This window comes from Fulmarus glacialis, unplaced genomic scaffold, assembly GCF_000690835.1.
Source record: "Fulmarus glacialis isolate BGI_N327 unplaced genomic scaffold, ASM69083v1 scaffold18815, whole genome shotgun sequence".
Classification (NCBI taxonomy): domain Eukaryota; kingdom Metazoa; phylum Chordata; class Aves; order Procellariiformes; family Procellariidae; genus Fulmarus; species Fulmarus glacialis.
The window spans coordinates 17,821-41,038 of record NW_009213858.1 but is presented as its reverse complement, the minus strand read 5'-3'; the positions used below and the strand labels follow the sequence as shown (position 1 = coordinate 41,038).

The window sequence follows — 23,218 nt, the reverse complement described above, 5'->3', positions numbered from 1 at the left end:
GCTGAAATTTAAGCGTGTGACCTATGTTAAAAGCAAACTCTGATGTATTACTTTGAGAGTGGAAGTGTCAATGTGATGCTGTCAGGAACTAAGCAGTTGCTTTACTGGGTCACATCCATAGTGTTTTTAGTTTGGAGTTCTAGTGCTGGTGGTGGTCAGCTTCTGATAGATTAGAGATAGGTGCAAGAAACTTTATCTAGATTTAGCAATCTTCTGTGGCATGAGTTCTGTAGTCTTAATACCAATCATGATGCTTTTATTTTTGTTCAGATATACATATGAAGTATCCCCTGTGTTTCTGTTGGTGGAAGAAGCAGTCATCAAGAAAATGATTGAGTTCATAGGCTGGGAAGAAGGTGATGGTATATTTAATCCAGGTAGGAACAGTTCAGATTTCAAGCTGAGGCATTATAAACCAACTAACACCAGTAATTCCATGAACATTGGATTCGTGTAGACTATTTGAAAATACATGCAAAAATCCAGTGATGCCCCCACACAACTATTTAATCCAGGCTTGTCTTATGTGTTTCTAGTAATAATTCTGTGAATCTGATCAGCGAATTAATGAAAACAATTCTACATTAAATATAATTATGTGGAAATCAATTGTTTGTAACTGATGCCCTTCCTGACCTTATTAACAATACCAACAGCCTCATTGGACTGAGTCAAATTGGTTGACAGACGTCAGCCAACAGCTGATTTACATGCTAGACACCAGCCAGTGGTGCCTGAGGGCACTGATCTGTGTAACCTGCCTATCAACTGTGGGAGCCAGAGTTTATTTTAGTGGGAGTGTCATGAGCTTAACTCCTTTGAGTTTTGATAAGTTTTTTTTTTTTTTTAAATGTTATGATAAGGCCAACCAAACAAATATTTCTTAAGCTTCTTGATAAGCCAAATGTTTCCAAATGTGCTGTAAAGCAGTGTTCCAGCCCACTGTATTGAAATAATGAAGCATAATGATATTATTCCACAGATTATTCAGATAACAAATTATTAGGCTAGATGTGAAGATTTTCTATCTAATTTGGGGGTGAGAAGAAAAATTAAATGAGTAAGTGGATTTAACCCCCCCGTCGAAATCCAAACCAAAGCCAGTAATTCTAGCCTACATGTAAGTAGCAGAAAAGTAAATAAACTAAAATCCCCTAAAATTTTTTTGAAAAAATATATTAATGGTATGGATTTTTTTTCATGTCAGATTTGATGTGTATTTTCAGTAGAAGCCTTGCTTTTACGGCAGAATTGCTTAATAAAAACTTACTGAGATACTGTCAAAAGAAATGAATTGTACTTTTTTGTGCTAGTTTTACGTAAGGGTTTTTCTTGTTATTTTGGTTTTGTTCTTTTAAGTGAATAAAACCCATCCAGTTCTTACCTTGCAGATCTCCCAGTTCCCACTCATTGTGGTTTTTTTTTCTAATGGCTTTTCTTTCCCCATAATACTCTGAGGCCTGGTTGTCCAAGAGATCTCCTAGGCTCTGTACGGTGCAGCCACAGCTGAGCTTGGTGGCGGCAGCTGAGCTGGCACTGCTTCAGCGTAAATGGGAAGGAGCTGTTGCAGGGTATTCTCTGTCGGGAGGACTGTTTGGGCACAGTTCTTATTCTGAAGGAAATAGGCCCAAAGAGCACTCAAACATGCTCTGTTTCCATGCATGCTGCAGAGCCCAGAGTTCATTTTATGTCTGTAGGCTTTTGGGGAGGAAATAAGCTATGATGCATGCATCTGTAGGCTAACTGTATGGTTTATTTTTTTCCCTAATGGGTCAAGCACTCAGACACAGGACAGGTGCTAGGACTGTGGCTAATACGATATTTGTATGTCTCTTTCTGTATGCAGGTGGCTCTGTTTCTAATATGTATGCTATGAACTTAGCAAGATACAAATTTTGTCCTGAAATAAAGGAAAAAGGGCTTTCAGGTTTGCCAAGACTAGTCCTGTTCACTTCAGAAGAGGTAAAAACAAAACAAAAAAAGCTTTTTGAACTTCATTTTTCAATGGCTGCAAAATTGTATCGTTTGCATATCTGATGGGGCACTGGTACAATAAATTTGTCATCAGTGTATGATGTGGAATATTGGAGCTAAGTGGAGAAGTCTGATGGTAAATTTCCCTGCAGAAGCTTCCTTGCTTTCAGAAAACAAACACAGATGTTCCTGCTCTTGGAAATTGCTGATATAAGAATAGGTTGTACGTGGGGCAAACCTGAAGCAGAATGCACGTGGTGTGTTGTGGAGGTCTGCAGCATTTCATTTCCCACGGCATAAAGTCTAGCAGGAACGATAGATAGGTTTTGGATGTCAAAGGTTTTTTTTCTGCAGGTTTAATTTGTACTAAGCTGAGCACCTGTGGACCTATGAGATGGCTCTCTGCAGCTCCCACTGCCCTATGTCTGAATACAGATTCGTTGTGGTACAGACCCAAACCCACCATAAAGCATTTTGGAAAAAACTGCTGGATCTTTAGACAGTTCTTCTTTATTGAAAATATGTGGCTAGTTTTAAGGTTTTTCAATAATATCTGTCCAAACTGCCTGTGGGAAATTGAGTTATATTCATACATTTATTCTGAAGCTAATTTTTTGAGGCTTTTTTCTCTCACCTGTCCCTCTAGTTTTAAGAGTTTATCATTTGATTAGTATAGAGTTGTTATTAATTCTGACTCCACTATATAAAGGCCCCAGTGGAAGTGAGAACCTTGTTGTACTAGGAAGTATATAGTTACTAGAATAATTTTAGCTCTTAAGTTTATGCTCCAAACAATTTGCAATGTAAATAGACAAGAGGCTTATTTTGAAGAGGCCTGAGGGATGAAGGCATTGCATAAGTTGTCTAAGACAGCACATATATTTTGGAACTGAGTCCAAATGTCCTAAATAAAGTGATTTTTTTTTTTTTTTCCCCCAGGCAAAATATATTTAGGTTTTTTCTTTCTGAAATGTGTGTATTTGAAATGACATGCCAGTTCATACTTAATCCATCACATTACATCTTAAAAATAGCTAAGGAGGAAGAAATGAGGTTGAAACACGTTCCGTTAATGCTTTTGAAGTGAAGCATGTAGAATTTTTATTATGAAGTAACATTTTATTTCATTGCAAGATTTAACTAAAATTTATACTCCTGTACTCAAAAACAAAAAAAATTTAATTTCGTGACAAAAGAAATTTTTTATTTGACCCCCAGAGTAAATTTATTTTGATGTCTTTGCTTCACCAGAAAGACCAAAACCATAAAATATAGAACTGACCAGGAAAAATAAATCGGTAAATTATTTGTAAGGCAATGCTCTTGATCTCTAATACTTCGTTTGATTCACAAAACCATGTTGTCTTTAGTACTCAATAATCACTTGCTGTTAAACTTCTGCTTTTAGTAGTTAGATATTGTGGCTATTGTCTAAGATCTCTAGTGTTTGCTCATGGTTTTGAGGGAGGAGATGTGCGTATTCATATATGAATCATTATTTTAGATCCACCTGTACTGAGTCCAAGTTACGTTACTTTTTGGAATTTTGTTTAGTTCAGATACGTACTACTGAGAATATATGTAGCAAATGGCCCACACTGAAGATAAGTACATAAGTGCTTGTGTCACACAATCTTAATTTTTTTTTTTTTTTTATTTTGAGCCTTCTTTTATTTAGCTTTTTGCACTTTTTTTTTTTTTTTTTTACTGAAGAGGTACCTGGAGAAGCAAATGACTGAAAAAAACGATCCTGGAGAAGTTAACAACCTGTGTTTATCTCTGATGTGAATCAGGCAAACAGTGTTGGCATGGAGAAGCCATGAGGCTATAATGAACTGAGAGTATTAATAAGGAGTCAAAACACATGGGTGCTCAAGGCACTTGAGTCATTTTAGGGCTTGGCTTCAATACTGTGTTCAAATGAAATGATTTTTGCCTTGAGTTGCCAAGTCCCAAAGTTTCAGTCTGGCACTTGGCAGACTGAAAGAGTAGCCTTGCTGTAGAGCAGGGGAATGCATAGACTTGTCAGTGACTTAATTTTGTGTGATCTGGGGCTATGTATTTTTTGTATGTTCTTGGATAACATGAAGGTGTATGTTTAATGCATGGCCCACCCAAGGTCCTCGCATGCTCTGTTTGGCCTTCAGGAATAAAAAGGCTCCTTGTTCCTGCAAATAAAATGCTTAGCTACTTAAAATTATGGTGATGCACAATGAACACTGTTTATGCTACTACTCCGTAGTTCTCTTGCTGGACCATTACAGAGTGATTCCTCTTGAGACAGCAGCAATAGTAGAGAAATTGTTATATCCCACTTTCTTCAGGCATGATTTGTGGCTCTGTGGGAGCTGAATACAGCTGTAGTTATAGATGTCAGCCCACCTTTTTATTACTTTTTGCTATTTGAGTCCCATCTGAACTTTATTCTGACCCAAGAATGTATTGCCTTGATCTGAAAGGTAGAAATCTGCTAAATTTGAGGTAACTGAGGGTAGAAGAGGATGTGTAAACAGTTGAAATGTGCATGCTGAGATGAGCAGTTTTTTAGATGCAATGAAACTGAATTCCTCCCCAGTGCAACTTGATCATGAAAGTAATAAAGTGAGAGAACACAACATTAACTCACCATGTCGTCCCCTGTTGAAATTACAACAGACAAAAATGAGTAATAAAACAATCTCATAATAATGTAATTGCTTTATGCAATCATGTTTCTAGGACACTTTTCAAAATCAAGAAAATACAAATTTATCTTCTGTTTTAATGAGCACAGGGGGAAAGTACCTTGTCTTTGCAAATGTTATTAGGAAACGAAAACTGTGTCTAGCTATAGTTAAAATAGTAGAGCAGCGTACCTTAAATGCACTATTCCAATTTGATCTTACGCTCAAAGGCATTAATTTCTTACTACAAATGGCTACAGATTTAATAACGTGTCCAAACAAACAAAACTGCAAAAGACATGGCAAGAGTAATCTGAACTCGCAGTATTTAAAATTATTACTTAAAATTACATATATAATCTAGATAAAAATAACAGTTTTTATCTGGATATTTCTTTCTCTTTTTTTGGAAAGGGAACTATGAACAAGTGAATTAGTTGACACTGTTGTGACTAGAACTGCTGAATGTTCTCTGGTGTATTTTTTCTTAAAATGATGCAGTGTAATTTAGCATAATGGCTTCTAGTAATGATAGTGGGGAAAAAAAGAAATTCTTGTATGTTTTCAATCAATATAACTGAAAGACTACTTTTTTTCATCAAAGAAAGCATATTCCAAGTCTATGTAGTAGTATAAGTCTTGTTCCTTTTCTGTCCCACTGAAGACCTGACAAAATTTTCGAAGAGGTGGTTCTTGTGGAGGCGAGAAACAACATATCTTGCAGCCTGTTTTGTTTTGGTATTCCCTTTGTTCTTCCCTTTCCCTCTGCTTTTTGGTATAATCTCTCAGGTGCCCAAGCCTCTTTTATCTTTCTCCCAGTCTCCCATACCATTTTTTATAATAAAATACATGATTTGGTGATTGCCTGTTTACTAGTATACAGATCTACTGTTTTCTCAGTTTGGAGCAATCTGATTATTCCTGGTGATTCATACCTTTTATTTGAACCTAATGGATAGAAATCAGTGATGGAGGCAACTTGTATTTTAAGTGATTCACTAATCAGTTGAAAACATCTCTGAACTTCTACTGAACAACACACAGCTATTCTACAGTCATTATTACCATTATTGATGTAATTTGATGTAATGTAAGACTAATTATCCACCTATGTATGTTATTATTCTTGTAACAGTCTAAATGAATAAGCCCTAAAGGCTTTGTGGATGTGTCATGTTATAAAATTAAGCTTTCTTAAAACTACCTGATAGTATCAGGTAGTGTCTTTGTATGCCTTTACTTAAAAAGTGGGTGATGGTGGGGGAAACCTTTTTGTCAAAAAGAAAAAGAGCCCTTTGAGATGATCCATCTCATCAAAATAAGCGTGACAGGCTTTAATACCCTTAATATATTCATGCCCACACATTAAAATGTTGTACATTTTTCATAATTATGTTCTGCAGTAACTGCATTTGTGTGAACTCTCTGAAAGAAAATGGAATTAATTAACCACCTGGCTTCACCTCCTGTATGAAAAGTAACAATTCTAGACATCTTCATGGTGACTGGAGTATACATTATTTTAACTCTTCAGTAATAATGTGAAAAAGAACCAATTTTTTTTTTTTTTTTTTTTTTTTGAGAAAAGCAGTGATAATCCAAGGCTTGGATGATCTTGATTCTGAGAAGAACTGTGTAGTCCTATGAAATGCTACATACTCTCAAAACTGACTCCATTGCTATGAGTGGGTAGGCATTTGGCATGCTGCAGGTTATTCAGAGTGGTTTTGACATCTAAAAATATCTTCAGATTAAGAAGGTTACTGTATCTTGAATTCCCAGGCTAATCTTGAAGATGGATTAGGCTGAGATCAGCATACTTTTATTCTGGAATAAGACAAAATGTTCTTATGCTGGAATAACAGTATCCACAGTAGAGCAGGTCCTTTTAGAGGTGAATGTCAGAAATATGGTAAGATATACCTTGAATTTTTGTTTAACAGAAAAAAAGCTTGTAAAAAGTACAGAGTGGCTTTGGTGAGAAGGATACTCAAGCCCACAGTCCATTTTACCACATTCTGATTGAATAAACACCCATTTCTAACATCCTTTGAGCTTCATACACTAATGCCCTTTGTTCAATGCAAAGTGAGAAGTGGGCTGCATGTATCTATACTCATTTTAAGACATTTCTGTGATGAGACCTAGCTAAAATTCTTTGCTGAAATTGTAACTTCATTTTCTGAAAAATGGAACTGGAACCTTTTGCAAAATCCATATTAACTTTTGAAGATGTGCTGAGTCCTGTCTAAAGTCTGCTTGCTTTCATAATGGCTTCTAAGATTCATGAGAACAACCTTCACAACGCCATGATTTTCAGATCCTTTTGCAGAGATAAGCTTTGAAAGCCTTGGAAGTGCCAATTGTACCACATCTAAAGGCTTTGGGAGGCCTTGGGACTTAAGCTCCTTGATCCTCTGAACAGAGTAGCTGGATCAGGCCAAGGGTCAGTTTTGCATAGTATCCTGTCTCTGGCAGTAGCCAACAGCTGATGTTTAGAGAAAGCATATAGAAAAATTACAAAGATAAAGTGGTAGAGGCTTTAGATATATCACAAGATACATCCTAATTAAGGGTCCAGTTTCCAAGGAGTGGTGCTTTTGGACTTTCAGGCCTATCGGTTGCTTCTAGTCTGTTGAGTTCAATAGCCTTTGGACCTTTCTTCTCATGCATTTCCTAACTCTTACACTCATTGATATTTTTAAGTCAGTTCTAACAAAACTAATTTTGAAACAATTAATAATTCTTCCCTGATGACACTTCAAAATTTCTACTTTTCATTCTAATGCAGAACCAGCTTTAAAAAAATTGTATGGAATAGAGCTTTTTATTTTTTTTTTAAGCCCACATTTTAAACATGGTGCACATCTGGTTTTTTTGTCTTACTTTCCCCAGTCTTCAGTGTGTGTCATTGTTAAATACAAGATGGTCTTGGTGCTGTGTAGCTTTGTCAGTTTGCTTTTTGTATTAGGATATGCTGTTGTCATGACTGTTAGCTGCTATAAATTAATTTCAGTGTCACTGTTCCCTATGCTAAGGAATTTCTTTCTTTCATTTTAATTTGTGTCCTTACTTTTTTTTCATTTACAGTGTCATTACTCCATGAAGAAGGCAGCCTCCTTCCTGGGTATTGGTACAGAGAATGTTTACTTCATCAAAACAGATGAAAGGTAAGCAAGCGAAAGCCATGACTGTGGTCTCTGAGCCTTTTTAAAATGCAGTAGTGCTGTACATAACCAACCTATTTGAATGTAACTGAAAAAGTTTCAAATCTGTGTCCCTTAGAGGTAAGATGATACCTGAGGAACTGGAGAAACAAGTCCAACGGGCCAGGAAAGAGGTGAGAGGGGGAGAGAGAGCATGAAGGAGAGAGGAGGAGTGTATGCAGACTGTGTGCTTGTGTCTGAGTGAAAGGAAGGAAATCTAAGAGTGAGCGAAATCTTAAAAATAGGGCAGTTAATGTAACAGTGTCTTTCTTAGAGGTGCAATCTGTTTGCCACAAACTTGTGGAACAAGCCAAGAATTCTAGGTGCTACATTCTTACGAGGGAGAAAAATTCCACAGGGTGTTTACTACTAGTGAAAGTCCTGAGTACAATACTGCTCTGAAGTATTTAGTACATTTCTTCTAGGATTTCTTTTGCCCTTGATCCTTTTTTAAATGGATGCAGTATTTGATTTTCTTAAACGGTAAATGAAAACTGTAGGCTTTTACAGCAGCTATTGCTTTATCCTCTGCAGTGAGCAAGAACGGTAACATGTGGCTTAGTCTCTAAAACTATCATACAAGCTACAAATGCTAAATTTTGTCCTTTCTAGTATTGTAGCAAGAGTGCAGAGATTCCGTCCTGTGCTTCTTTTCCCCCAGGGACTTTGCCAAGTAGAAAGTCAAAGGCCAATATTTGGAAATGTACTGATGTGTGTATTTGAACAACATTAACAAACTTTCCCACAAACTGTAAGACGGCACTTATTATAGTCAACATATATTTTAGAGAGCTTGGAGGACTGAATGTGAATTCTAAGGCACAGAGCATCTTCTTTTGGCTTGGTTAGCTCACTTTATTTCTCACTTCCAGTTTGTGCATCAGAGCAGTAGGATTCAGAGCTCAGCCCTTAGTCCACAGGGGGATATCTGTGAATACCAAACAACTAGTGCAATGTCCATGGTGTAGACGATGCCTTACATGAATCCTACCTTGGGAAACCTACTTTTGTGGCTGATAGAAAATCCAGGGCAGTGCTGCCTTGTCATGCACTGGCATGGCCACAACAGCTTTCAGTAAGATCTGATTTAGATGCATCTTCTGCCAAACAACCATCTCTTCTTTGGGTACAGCATAACTATTGATAGATGGTGCCCCAAATGACCTAGCTAACTCTCTTGCTTGCCTCTTTCTGTATTTTGCATTATTGGTGGAAGACAACCCACACTTTACTCATTTGAGGAAGCTGGGGGAAAAAAAGGACTGAAATGAAATGGAGCAAGAGGAAGCAGGCTCTCAGGAGAATGAGCTCTTTGCTCTTGCAAAAACGGAATTCTTGTTTGTTGATGTAATAATAAATTGAATGGTTATTTGAAAGAAATCCTCTGGCATTTACGTTTTTAAAAAAAGGTCAGCCTCAGTATCGTGCTCTGCAATTTTAATATAGAATATTTGTTTTCAAAAGCTCAGCTTACAGGAGAATGCTATTTCCACTTGCATCTTAATGGAAGTTACAGGTATATTGGAAGGTTTTCATTTCATCAGAGCTTCAGTAAGCGTGTCTGTCCTTGATAAAGTGCTACTTTACAACTTTTACAGAAGAACACTTCAGTGAATTACAGTAAATATTCTAATGACTCTAGACAACAGAGGATGTATTTGCTAGTGATAGGAGCGCAAAATGATCACTGACTATGAATAGCAAGAGTCTTAGGCCTCTTTTTAGAGAATTTAGTCAGGAAGATTTATTTAACTATATTGTCAAGAAGAATAAAAATTTAATTCCCTTCTTTGTGGGAAAAATGTAATGGTAACAATCTTTGGAATTTGTAGAGATCCTAGACTTGTCCCCATATTCAGTCATGTTACCTACTGGCTGCTGGGGGACCTTTGACTTTGATGTAGCTGTGGGAGAAAATTGCTGAGAACACTAACAGAAACTAGGTGCAGCAGATACATCTTTGCCTCACTTGCAAGTGTTTCATACTTGAGCTTCAGGCTGGTTTGTAAGTTTGACTTTTGTGGTAGGTTGTACTAGGAATGAATGACCAAGAAGTGAATTGTAGGCTGGTAATTCTCATTCCGAGGTTACTTTTCACTGCTTTAGCAATTTGTAAAGAAATTTAAAAATACAAATAAATCATAATTATGTACCATTCTAGCAGTCCTCTACACTGTTAAAGAATATAAAACTGTCAGAGTGTAAATGTGAATCAAGCCTGTCTGTCTCTGTAGTAGATGTTTAAAACTGGCAACGCTTTTCTTTTTTTTAAAAAGAGAGACCAGATTTCAGCTGAAGTGAAGATACATAAAAGACTCGTGTGTAGAGTTTGATTTTTCAGCTGATGTCTGATTTCATTGAAGCTACATTGAGTCACATCAGCAGAGATACATCATCTGAAAGATTTAATTCACTGCAGATGAACTCCAGGGATCCCAGGTTATACAATTTAATAAGAACTTTAGTCTGTCTTCAGTAACTGCGTTGACATGCTGCGGGCCAGGCGCTGAAACGTGCGGAGGCGTTCCTTCAGCATGCATTTACCAGCAAGTGAGACTGCACAGTCATTGCTAGGGCTGATACCCTGAGTTTCATGAAGTTGTTTCAAACTCCACCAATTCTTTTCATTGTTTCAGTTTCTGCTCCTAAGTAGGCCCAGGCACATACATCTGGAAGGGTAGGTGCTAGCTGGTATACGTGGCCTAGTCTGCTGTTGTAGTTGCATCCCTGGTATTAGTTGAATGGGAAAGCAATGAAGAAAGCCGCTGAAACCAAAATGGATGGCTTGTGATGGTAGTCTGAGACTGCACCCTGACAATAGTTTTCCTTATCCCACTTGTCTAACCTTAAAACTGTCCGAGATTTCCAGTGGTTTCTCTCCTAGCGTTCAGTTACCATCTACAGCCCTTCCTGTTTTCTAGAGGAGTAGGAGCAAGAGAATAGCGCTTTGCTGTAGACCAGGCGTTGGGGTCAGGTAGCGATGACTGTGCCAGTCACTGTATGTGCCGTGCCAGTGCCGCCTAAGGCAAACCATGTTCCCTAACTGAAGGTTCCTCTTCACCAGGCAGAGAACGGGGGCATTGCAGAGACAAGGCAGGTGGAGCCCCTAAGGGGATGAGTCCTTTCTTTGCACTGGTAGCCTGCTGGCTGCGCTAGTAGCTTTATTTTATTCGGCAGAATGGCAGCAAATTTGGTAGTAAAATGTGGAAGACTAAGAAATTAAAATCAATGTATAAAGAGAGATGTCAAATATCTGGTATGTTTTGATTTTGACAAAACTAGCATCTGTCAAAACAGTCTGAAACTGGTGAAGTCTGCCCTAGGATGGTGTTAACTGGAAACTGAAAGTGCTTTTTTTTTTTTTTTTTTTTTTTTTAAAAAAAAAAAAAAGAGTCAGCACTTTTAAATGCAGTACTTTCTGCTGGGAAACAAAAATGTAGACTGTCACATCTTTGTCCTACATTCCTCGACCTTTTTATACTTTAGCTCTGCAGAAATACTGGAGGAAATGAGCAGTGCAAATGACAGTTTTTTGTTCTGAATCCTGTTGCAGGGGTCGGCACCATTTCTTGTCTGTGCTACAGCAGGCACAACAGTGCTGGGAGCATTTGATCCTCTGGATAAAATTGCCAATATCTGTGAAAGGCATGGCCTCTGGCTTCATGTTGATGTGAGTTTGTATACTGTGTAGTTTTGTTTAGCATTGCTTTTTTATAATTGCTATTTTTCTTTAACTATTGATGTTTCTTTGTAGGAGTAAGTTGGGCTCTAATAACTTCTTTTTTTTTGCATAGAGAACAGAAATACATTCTAATTTGTCTCTGTTAGAAGTGCTGAAAAACAACAAATAATTTGGTTGTGACAAGCAGTCAAAGCTATTTTGTCATTGTCAGGTTATATTTCAAAATAATTTTAAAATCAATTTCTTCTTCTTGCTACCTCCTAAAAATGCTTCAAGGGTGATTATATACAAATATAACTTAGGATTCTTTTCACATCCTGTTGGAGAATGGACACATTAGAATTGTGATGTATGGTTCATACAGGTTAAAATAAAGGTATATTTCTGACTCAACCAGTCATAAATTGTTCTGTTTCATATTTACAGATTTGAGTTTCCTGTGGATCTCCTTATGTTTTCCTAAATTGTTCAGAAATTTTTCTTTTCTCATGTCTTTATAATTTTAGGTTTAGATATTAAAATCCATTCATGGACCTTTTTGGAATAATCATGGAGCCTTTTTATTACTTGAAAGAGTTAGCTGTAAATGTGTTTTTCTAAAACTAGGTCTCTTCATATTTTCTAAAATTGCATTCTCTTTATAATTGCAATGGCACACATCCAGAATGGCTAGATTAAAAGCCATGGAGCAATGAGAGAATCTGGAGCAACATTAATGGAGATTTTTAGACCCACTCTAAATTTTTGAAGTGTTTGTTTAATGTTGAGTATCTAAAGAAAAATCATGTAGGCAGCAATGTGTGTTTCAAGTAAATGTCTCTCAGACCTTAACAAATGAAATTGCTGTATGTGTGAGTCAAAAGTGTTTTCTTATTGACTTGGAGGCAAAGATGCAGAATTTAGCCCTAGTATTTAAAGTGTCTGCAAAGCCTCCTCATGGCTGTGTGCTGGTGAGAATGACCCAGATGATTTTCAGCAGAAGCGCAGCATTCATGTTAGGCGCAGACTCTTGCGTGTCTGCATATAGTCGGTGCAAAGAGACATGTATTCAGAATCTGTGTTGGATCTTAGGTGAGTTGAATAAACACGGCTGGAGCCATCTCCAATGGCTGTAGGAGGACAATGAGTAGTCTCCTAACATACTCCTTCTAGCTGAATCACTTAAATTAGGTGGGATGAGCCTGGGCCATATTCTGAACTGTATACTTCATAGGCAGTTGATAGTGTTTTGTAAAGAATTAACTTTCTTCTTTCAATTTTGCCTCATGTTAAACTAAGGTAAAAATGTCAGTGAATATATTAAAGTTAATTTTCTGTTTGAACAGTGACTGTAGTTGTCAGATATTAATTGATTCCCAGTAGAAGGACAAATGTACTGTGATAAATTGGGCTTATGGTCTGGAAGACCAATCGTTCTGTTAAGATGTGATTCATGTTATGACCCTCTCAATGGTTCTCAGGAGTTCTATTGGTATTTTTTCCATCTTTCCTTTCAACCTCTATGAAAAGTTGAGTGGATGGCTATTTCTTTATTTTTTGTTTAAAGTTTCTAGCTGCATTTATATGAGAACAGGATATGGGGAAAAGACTGAAAACTTTCCACATAAGTGACATCAGGCATACAGGTATATACAAATGTGCTATGGTAAAATGAGCAGACTGTAATTCATAATGTGACCTTTTTTCACTCACAGCACCATTAGAAATAGGTTTACTAGAATAATATGTGAAAAGGTACAGTGAGACCAGGCATCTGCCATTCAGAAATAGTGTACAAGAAATACAGTAAAGAGTTGGATTTTTTCTTTGTTTTTAAGCAAAAACGTTCTTCTAGCCTTATAGGCAAGAATATATTATTTTTGAAAGCTTTGAGGATCTATATTCCTCTGAAAGGCCTGGTTTCTTGTTGAGTGATTTACACATTATACAATCTGAGTTATACCTGTTCGGGCCTGCTGTGACTTTGGAGGGAAAAAAGATACAGTACAGTTAAAACAAAGATTAAAAACCAGGGAAAGTTCTGTCTAATTTAAGACTTTTCGTGTATCATTGGTGGGAATCAGGATTATCTATTGCAAATGGTCTCAAGAGCTGTTTGTAAGAATATCTTATATGAATGTCAATGGTGTTATTTCCAGATTTACACTGATGTATCTCATTTCAGAATATTTTCTGATCCCCAAAATTGATATGTTTGCCTTAGGGAGACTCTTTTCATTAAATATGAAATGATAAAGCTCATGATTCTTAGGAAGGGCAAAAGAGAGAACGTTGATATAAAATCAGTGGGCTTCAGGAAGATAAATTTCAATAAAGTCAGAAATAGTAGATAAGCTTTCACATGGAGACAAACCTAAAGAGGAAAAGGGAGTTAAGGAAAAAGTTGTTTTAAGAAGATAACACCAATAAGCCCAAACTGTCTCAGCAGTCAAGCCATTCAACAGCCTAAGCGCAGAGACTGTAACCAGGCTTATTTTGTGCATATCACAGTATTCGTACACACATTCAAGTTGTTTATTGCATTCTATCATACATCTATGATGCCTTTCTTAATGACTTGTTTTGCATCATCAATATGCACTCAAGCTCCAGCACTTGTGTATGTCATTTATTGTGTTCATGTAGCTTTAAATACTATGTATGAGTATTTCTTCCCTGCTGGTCCTTACTCTGACTTTTTTTTCCTATGGCTAGACCAGTACAGAAAATCAGGTTTGACCTATTAGCCTGTGCTTAGGTAGTTAGTTTAATCACACTGCGAATGCTGTGATTCCCATCATTCAGCTGTAAGTGGTTTGTTGCCTATGAAACACAGTAATTTCTCATACCTAGTTACCAATTACATTGCATGGGACACAGGTGATAATCTTTGTGTTTTCAGCTACCCTGCATTGCTCTCAGATGGATTTGTCATAAACAAAATGTGTCAAACTAGTTTGATCAATCTACCTTCCTTCTGTAGTCTCATGGATGGAGGAGCAGCAGTTAACTTTATTGTGTCTTTGCAATACCTCATCAGAAAGCCAGAGAAACATGCCAAGCCGCAGCTGTGGTAGTTCGTTTTTCCTGGCTGGAAAATGATACCCAGAGAGCAGTTACCAGTGGTTCACTGCTGAAAGGGGAGAAAGTTTTGAGCAGGATTCCACAAAGGTCCATCCTAGGTTAGAAGTTATCTGGTATTTTCATTAATAACTTGGATGAAAAAGAATACGCTGACTAAACTTGAAAATTACATAAAACTGCTGCAAGAGGCAGTGGGAGGACAGGATTAGAAATCAGAGATCTTGACAGTTTGGAGAAAAAAGTGAAAAAAACTAAGCTACAGTTCAATAGAGTTCTAAGTTTAAGCTGTAATAATCAACTGCAAAAACACAGGCTGGGGATTGTTGGCTAGACAGCAGATCTTCAGAAAAAGATCTGGGGTTTGCAGTACATCACAAATCAGCAATCATAAGCATTTTCAAATAGGGTTAAATGTCTTTCAGAATTGAATAAAGAAGGTACATAAAATAATTCTCTTTCTGCCTGGTGCTCCATCTGTTTTATCTAGATTGTGTCCAAATAAAAAGCTGCGTTTCAAGAAGGTTAAGGCCCTACAGGAGAAAGATTAGAAAATAGTAAAGCAGTGAGGATAAACAGAACCATATGTAGAAATTATGACCAATGAGGAAAGATTGAAAGCACTGATGTTATTTAAACTAGAAAAGACAAAGAGACAATATGTAATAGTCTACAGATGCTTTAAAACTGCTGCAAAAAGAAAAGGAATAATGTGTTCCCCTGACCACTGCAGGTATGACAAGAGGTAACACTGTTTAGGACTGACTTTAAATCAGTAGGGTTGTTACCGTTAAACACAAATTAAGTGGTTAAGCTGTGCAGCCTCCATCATTAGAGGTCTTTAAAACCAGACAAAGCCAGCGATTCTCAGTCTTCTTAAGTGCCTTCTCATTTGTTTTTGTTTTTTTGCCAGCCCTGGATCCCTAATTGCTTGGTCTTTGAATTATGTAAAGAAGCATGGAGTACAAATTCATCTTGTAGTACTGAGTCTCAAGGAGAGATTGAAAGGTGGTGGAGAGGCCTGGATCTCCACTACTATCATCCCACTCTTCCAGATCTCCAGCAGTAATTTTAAAAACAAAGGCAGAAAGCAGTGCCAATAGTGCTGTGGAGGCAGCAATTGCTGATGTCTTTCTGCACCTTATTTTTCACTTTGATGCTAATCACAAGCTAGGTGTGTTCATTGATTAATAATCTCTAGAAAAGACAAACGTTTGACAGAAATGAGATGGATATGGCTGATCCTGCCTTTGGGGGTGGCACACTGTTGAGATGACCTCTTGAGGGCCTTTCTAGTCCTGTTTTTCAGAGACTGTGAAAATGTCAACTTTTTCAGATACAGACACCTTTGGGTGCAAATTTTTAGAAGATTTATTATATTTCAGTGGGTTGCTTATGAATTATGAAAATCAGGGAATAACTTAGTGACTGTCTTGACTTTATTGAATCATAGAATGAGAAGAGTAAAATCTGTCTATGAATAGGAAGATCAGTTTGATTGTCCTCCCATAACATGGCTAATTTGGGCTAGCTGGAGAAACCCAGTTTCAAGCCATGGTTCTGTCACAGGATTACTGTGAAGTTTGAAGCAAATAATTTCCTGCCTTAAGTCCCACCTATAGATTGAGCAGCAGCCTTTTCCTCAGCAAGGGTGTTGTGAGCATGACAACATAAAATATGATGCGGTGCATTAATGTACTGCATTAATGAGAACGACATGTGTTAGGACAAGTTATTAACCTTTCATTTCCCTTGTGAGCCTTTACCATTCCTGTCTCCCAGAGATAGCAGATCTTATTCCTAATGTATGGCCTATGAAGCAAGTACTGATGCTAAATTCGTAGATCAGCTATGACATCTGTTTCTTTCAAGTTAAAAAAGAACAAAAGCCAAACAACCGTATGTTCTCCATGCTTAGATCAGGAATCTTCACATCAGTGATTTCTTCTTCATTAGCCCAAAATTTATGATTTTTTTTTTTTTTAAATAAGTTAAGTCCAGGTGTGTTTGGTGGACTGATGCCTCCTGTGTGTCTCTAAGGAGCCTTGCTTATATCACAAGGAATTTGTTTAAGTGGATTCTGCCTGCACGAACACTGAAAATCCTTTTTTTCATGTTTAATAATTATTTCTCAAATGCACTGTATGACATGTCTACTGTTTGTTGTGTGTTGTCCCCACCCTGTTCCCATAGACTAATGTTGTTATTTGAGAAATGAAGATTCATAGCAGCTGGTGTGTGAAATCTGATCCTTGCAGAATTCATGGTTGAGAATCACCTTCCCTGACTCCAGTTGCCTAGAAGTTAAACTTGGGTAACATAAGCTTTTGCCTGGGTTCCTTCTATAGTCCATGGAGAGAGACATCTGCAAAAGGTGTCACCCAAAGACAGTATGTAGAATAGATAAGATGACACTTGATAAGGAGTTTCAGTGGAGAGCTCCTCACTACAGAGAAGGCCTAAATGACTCTTAGACCACACACCTAGTTCTTAGATGACCTGAGGGAGATGTGGTGAGTCTTACTCCATTTTAACGTCAGTTGGATTGCTGGTAACAGAAATGCTGCTATTGCCTACTCACTGCCTTTGCTTTTCATATCCAAACTCTGCGGAAAATCTGAGATTGGACTTTGCAGTTGGCAGAGATTATCATTCTGTCCTCATTTCCCTTTTGAACGTCTTGCAAAGGAAACAGCTAGCAGGAGGAAGATATGCAAAATGGGGCTTTCTGCTCCCACTGCTTAGGTTTAGGCAGGGGAAAGGAAGCACCTCCGATTCAGTATCAGGAATGGTCTGGTTATGTAGGGACAGTTCATGCTCTTGCCTACGCAGAAAGGACAGTGTAGTTTGTGGCTCACATAGTGGCACAAACCATCAGCTCCTCTATTTTAGGCATAGCCCCAGGCTGCCATCTTTATTTCAGTAGATCATACTAAAGACAAAATTTAGCCCACTGACCATGTAGTAAACTAAATTTTAAATGAGGTAAAACATCTTCAGAAATTATTAGTTGAAGCATTATCAAAAGAACTTTATACAAATAATATTGTCTTGGCTCTATAAATTTTCCAACAGGCTTCTTGGGGTGGCTCAGCTTTGTTATCAAGGAAGCATTGCAGACTTCTTCATGGCATCCACAGGTAAGTCAGTTTAATTCATGGGCACATTTACCAGGGTCTGAGATGAAAGTTGTGTGGCCTATTGGCCTCCATGAGAGTTGCATTTTCCAAAATACATGTTACTATTAATTGGAGAGATTTCTGAGCTTATGGGTGTGTGGGAGGGAAAAAACGGGAAATCTGATTTGTCTGCTTAGATTGTGTTTGGCCATTTTTTATTTTCTAGTACCCATGATTATAGGTGCAATTTCCACCTCCCTTTCTCCATTTGTAAATTTCGTAGGGCTGATTCTGTTGCCTGGAATCCCCATAAAATGCTGTTGGCAGGAATCCAGTGCTGTGCTCTTCTGGTGAAAGACAACTCTGTAAGTCCTCCTGTCCTTCCCCGTCCCCCTGCCCCTTGTTGTTGTTTTGTTGTTTTTTTTTTTTATTGTGGTAGGCTGTCATTGCTGTAATAGGAAGTGGAAATAATTAGAAAACAACTGCAAGTCAATTTTACTACACTGCAGTGCAAAGGCTGAATGATATTATTTTGAATTTCACCACAAAATTAATAAAGGGTGAATAAGAGAGCGGGGTCAAACTGATCCAAGTCACTGTACTCACCAGTGGTGAAACTTTGCAGCTGATGCCCTTGCTAGTTAACACCTGTACATGGTTTGCATTCAGAATTAAGTATTTTGTCACCTGGGTCTGCAGCACTTAAACACCGAGCTCATCAAAGTCCTCAGAATAGCTGTCATCCATTGGGACTGCAGCAGTACTGCATCTCTGTTTAAAGCAGGCAGAGCTCCTCTTCACATCCCCTTACATGGGTGTGCCAGAGTGGGAAAGGAGAGGGATAGGAGTCAGAGCACATGCAGGGAAAAGTGCTGAGCCTTCTTTCCTCACTCTACTAGTTCTTCCTCATCACCAGGGTGATTTAGGCTTTCCAAAAGCCATGACTAATTAAAAGATCTAGCAAGCAAACAACAGAGCTCTGATCTCAAGCGGCATAAAAGTGAGATGAGTCTGCAATGTAGTAAAAGTCCCTGCTTCTATCTTTGTGGAATTCTTCCATCTTAATAAAGAAACCAGTAAGACGTTAATTATTTCAAGCCCCATACCAAACTCAGCCCTGCTAAAACTTATGTCCATTCTCCACTATCAGGGTTGAATTTTAGCTTATACTTCATAGGTTATGAATGACTGAACATCATGAGGATATGGAGCCCGTGAAGTTTGCATCACTATTTTGTGGCCATGGTTTGTAAATCACTTTTATAAATCTCTGTCAAAACAGCTGATAGTTTCTATTCAGCTGCTAGTGGTTAGCTGTCCATGTAATTGGTTACTAACTCCTGGTAGTAAGAACTGATGAGGACCAAAGAGCTTACATGCTCATCAGCGCTCTCTTGGAGCTGATTGCTCCAAGTCAGGGGCGAGACATGGCAGGACAGCAAGGAGAAGTGTGCCTCCTCATTTCTTTGGACTAGAGTCTGTGGAATTAAAGAGGGTTAGACTCCAGGGCTAGGGCTACCTGTCCATCACTTTATCTTTATTCCAGGATGAAAAACAAGCAGAATGAAATTATTGACTAAGATTAATGTGGTGGCTTAATTGCAGGCTGGGAAGAATTCAGTGCTATATTTTTAACTAATTAGGCCCAGTACATAGATATAGCCTCAGGTAATGATTAGACTTGGGCTGCACAGTGGAAATTTCTCAGGAAGAAAGAGGAAAGAAATGGGGAGGAATTAAATATTCTAGCTGCCCTTGCATTTAGAGTCACTTTACAAACACTGTTCCAACTTCAGGGCTCTGGCAGCCTTTCTGTATTCCCCTTCCATAGAGTGTCATGTCTGATAGAGCAATCCTATTCCACTTCTAAATCACAGCTAGGCAATGTTGTGCTGCAAATACTTGTAGAGCTGAATCCTAGGCCGTTGTGGGGTGAAAACACATGTATTACTGACCATAAAATCAGATCCTGTTGTACAGTGAGACACATTCTGGAAAGTAGAAGACTTCTCTGCATGGGGAGGAGAGAGCGTTTTACTTTATGTACTTTCCAATACCTGGAAAAATGGCACTTTTCTGATGTACCCTGAGTAACTTTCATAGATACTTAGATAGACTTACTCAGAAAACACTTGTATTTCTGTGGCATGAATTGCAGTGACTGTTTAAACACGATCTAGATGGACCGATATTCTCCAAACAGTGAGTCAACTTTGTTCTTATATGTTCTTAAAATGCTATGAATCAGTCCTGGGTTGTACATACTCCTGTCAGACCACAGAGCTACTCCAATTTGTCCTTGCTATAATCCATATAAACATGAATATTATCACCATACAAATAGAGAACTAACGTTTATCACGAATGCTAAAGTTCTGTGACTCATTAGACTGTGGCACTAGGTTAGGTATTTAGCAATCAATTCTAGGTAATGAGCAGAATTTTCACTTATTAGTTAAAAATAAAGTCTCAAAGAATGTAGCTAATGAAATCCCAGTTTAGCACAGAATATACTTGATTGAGGTGATCATGGTAGCCATCTACAGTGTAATCTCTTCCTTATCATTAGCAGTATCACAAAGATATCTGCTTCCCTGATTCTTTTCCAGGGCAGCTGCAGGAAATACTCTATTCCCATTGCTTTCTGCTTGGGGTTAGTACAACTAACACCTCTTGAAGTGAATTACAGGGGTGGCCTTTTGCAGTGCACTGCTTTTGAGAATTTTCAAGTATGCCATTCAAAAGATTGTCCTTATTGTCCTTATTGCTTCAGATAAGGCAAATCAGGAAGGTGTTTGTCTTGGGGAAAAAGCTTGGGGAAAAAGATGTTTTGTTAACGAAATTGAAATTCACTTTTAACTAGCAATGGAAACAGAAAGAGATCAGAAGTCTTGCTGTAGGTAAGTGTATTCAATGAGAAAAATACGTTGAATTATGAAACTGGAGCTCTTATATATTGACTTCAGTATCAATAATTATTCATTCATTTGCCAGTAATTAGAACACAGCAACTGTCCATAGACTTCATCAAAACCAAAGGCTATTTGAAACTTCATAGTACACTGGAGCCTCCATGAAAATTGTATCTCCATTTTCTAAACTTTAACAGCCCCAGTATAAGGCAGAGCACTACCTGTCTCTGTACAAAGGGTGAAAAGATAAAACCCGATGATCTTAGAGGTCTTTTCCAACCTTAATGTTTCTATAATGATTCTATAAAAGATGCTGAAGAAAGAATGTCAAACTTGTCAAATGGGGCAGTTCTAATGAAATTTTTGCAATTCTTCTGAACAGATGGAGCAGCTCAGTTACTGTGTGGAAAACTGCTGGGGTCTTCTTGGGACTGAGAATGTTGAGTTAGAAAGCATACTCCCCCCCGCCCCCTTTCTTTTTTTTCTCCTTCTACTTTTCCATCATTTGACTAGGAAAATTGAGATGACTTATGTTTTCAGCATGTTTGAGTCTATTACTTTTGAGACAGCAGTGATCAAGGAGTAACTGCTTTCTTGAGCATAATATTTATCTTTGATTTTTTTTCCCTCTTCTGTTCTCCTTCCTGCCCAAACTCTGTTCTGCAACGTTCCCTTTCTCTTCCCTTCTCATTCTCCTCCACCTTGCTTCTTGCATTGGTCTGGCGTATTTCTTTCTTTCTCACAAAGCATGATTTTTGTTTCTTCTGCTGTCTGCTCTAGTGACGTGCTGGAGGATGTCACTGTACTTGCCTCTGGAGATTGACAGTAGGCAATAGCTGCAGCAGGATTTCTTGAGCGTGTTGCATTGTTAGTAAGATAAGCAGATGGAAAAGGGTCATCAGGCCAGCACATCTTGTCAGCTTCGGATGCACTAGGAGAGTAGGACAGTACCCGCTTTTTTTTTTTTTTTTTTAAAATGAGTTATGTTCCCAGGAATTTGAGTTCACTCAGAGATATTGAACTATTTGTTCTTGTTGCGTTTTCACTCTAGAGCATTGTTTTTAAACTATGGAACTCCACAGCTGTACTGTGATTTTAAGTGAACTTCTCAGTCTTTCTGTAATATTACCAACTGAGTTTAGGTTTCTTGTGACAAACAAAAGTTATTATTTCTCAGACGACGGGCATGAGGGGAAACAAATATCCTGTGATGTCCTCTGTTGTGCAGCTGTATTACATTCTGATAAGGCAGAAAATAGCCCCATATTGATCAACCCTGCTATACACTCACTGCAGAAACACTGTGCAAAATTTTAAAGTCAGTGAGAGACAAAGCAATTAACTTAAATTTGTGGATGTTGTTGCTTTTTTTTTTTTTTTTTGAATACCATGTCTAGTAAACTTGTATTTCCCCTGAAAATCAGGGTGTGGAGATCTAAGTGAATAGGGCACAACGGCTAGACAGACTGCTGTTCTTGTTGTGCAGCTGCTAGCCAGAGAACACAAAACTGTAGAAAAACTTTGAAGGATGGATGCTTCACTTTTCTTCGGTTTCTAATGTCATCTTCTTGCCTTTTTTTTTGTGGGAAAGTTGGAAAGTAGGTGTGAGAATCTTACATACTGCAAAAAACTGTGCCCAGCGTTGGCTTTCCAGCTCTGGCTACTGTGTGCTGCAGCAGCACATTATCACTCTGACGACTGCAAAGGGAGAGCAGCCGCTGCCCCTTTTTTTCCCAAGCTATCACATAAACTGTCTTTTCACAAGGCTGAATATGCTGGTCCTATGTCTAAAGAGTTCAGACTGAATTTGCTGTACTTTTTGCAAACCAGCAATATTACAAAGGGATTGTCAAAGCCCTACAGAACTTGTGGAGAAACCTTTGGTGGTGTTCTCCTTTTGTGCTCTATGAATAGGTGCGCAGGTTGTTTTTTTGTTTGTTTTGTTTTTAGTATTGATGGAGGGAATTGAAAAGAGAGAGGGAGACTTATTCTGTGTATGTCAGTGGGTTATTTCTCCTTTGGATTTTTTTGTCTTGACCTTTTTTTCTCTATTTTATTGCCAGTTCCAAAGTTATCAGTAGTGTATTGTAATGTAGATCAAGAATGGTACCTCTGTTACAGGAATATGACACTTTGATTAAAAGTGATGTCAGACACTGTCTGCCATTTTAAAATCAGACTTGCAGCAGATGCAGAGAAAAGGATGAAATGTGGAATGCTTTTTCAAATTGAAGAGTGATGTTGAATTGGAAAATGAATTGTGCTCTTCGAGATACTGTTTAGCAACCGCTGTCATGATGTCCACTTCTGTTCCTTGGTCTGTTCTGCACAGAAGACTTCTGGTTCAACTGTCACTTAAATACATGTTTGCAGATCTGAATCAGATGCTGTAGCCATGTTTTTAACCTCATCTGAATTTCTATTCTAGTATTATCTTGTAGATTGTGGTTTATTTTTCTTACCCACTTTTAATATCACTGACAAATCTACAACCTTTTCTGTCTCCTGGGCTCCTTGTAGAGCCACAGTCATCTCTGTTCTTGTAACCTTCTTTCCGCCAGCCCTTCTCTCTACTTCACAATATTACAGAGTATACGTCGAT

General features: G+C 38.0%; 1 protein-coding gene across 1 annotated transcript in view; it reads left to right on the top strand.

Annotated features, from left to right (window-relative positions):
- The window catches only part of GADL1 (glutamate decarboxylase-like 1), a gene marked incomplete at its 3' end in the record, with an annotated part of 35,199 nt that overhangs the window by 3,320 nt on the left and 8,661 nt on the right, over nt 1-23,218 (top strand). The window contains exons 4-10 of the mRNA XM_009578355.1: nt 271-377; nt 1,847-1,962; nt 7,728-7,807; nt 7,923-7,977; nt 11,397-11,513; nt 17,661-17,725; nt 17,988-18,069. Of these exons, the coding sequence (XP_009576650.1) occupies nt 271-377; nt 1,847-1,962; nt 7,728-7,807; nt 7,923-7,977; nt 11,397-11,513; nt 17,661-17,725; nt 17,988-18,069 (622 nt within the window). The remainder of the gene's footprint in view (nt 1-270; nt 378-1,846; nt 1,963-7,727; nt 7,808-7,922; nt 7,978-11,396; nt 11,514-17,660; nt 17,726-17,987; nt 18,070-23,218) is intronic.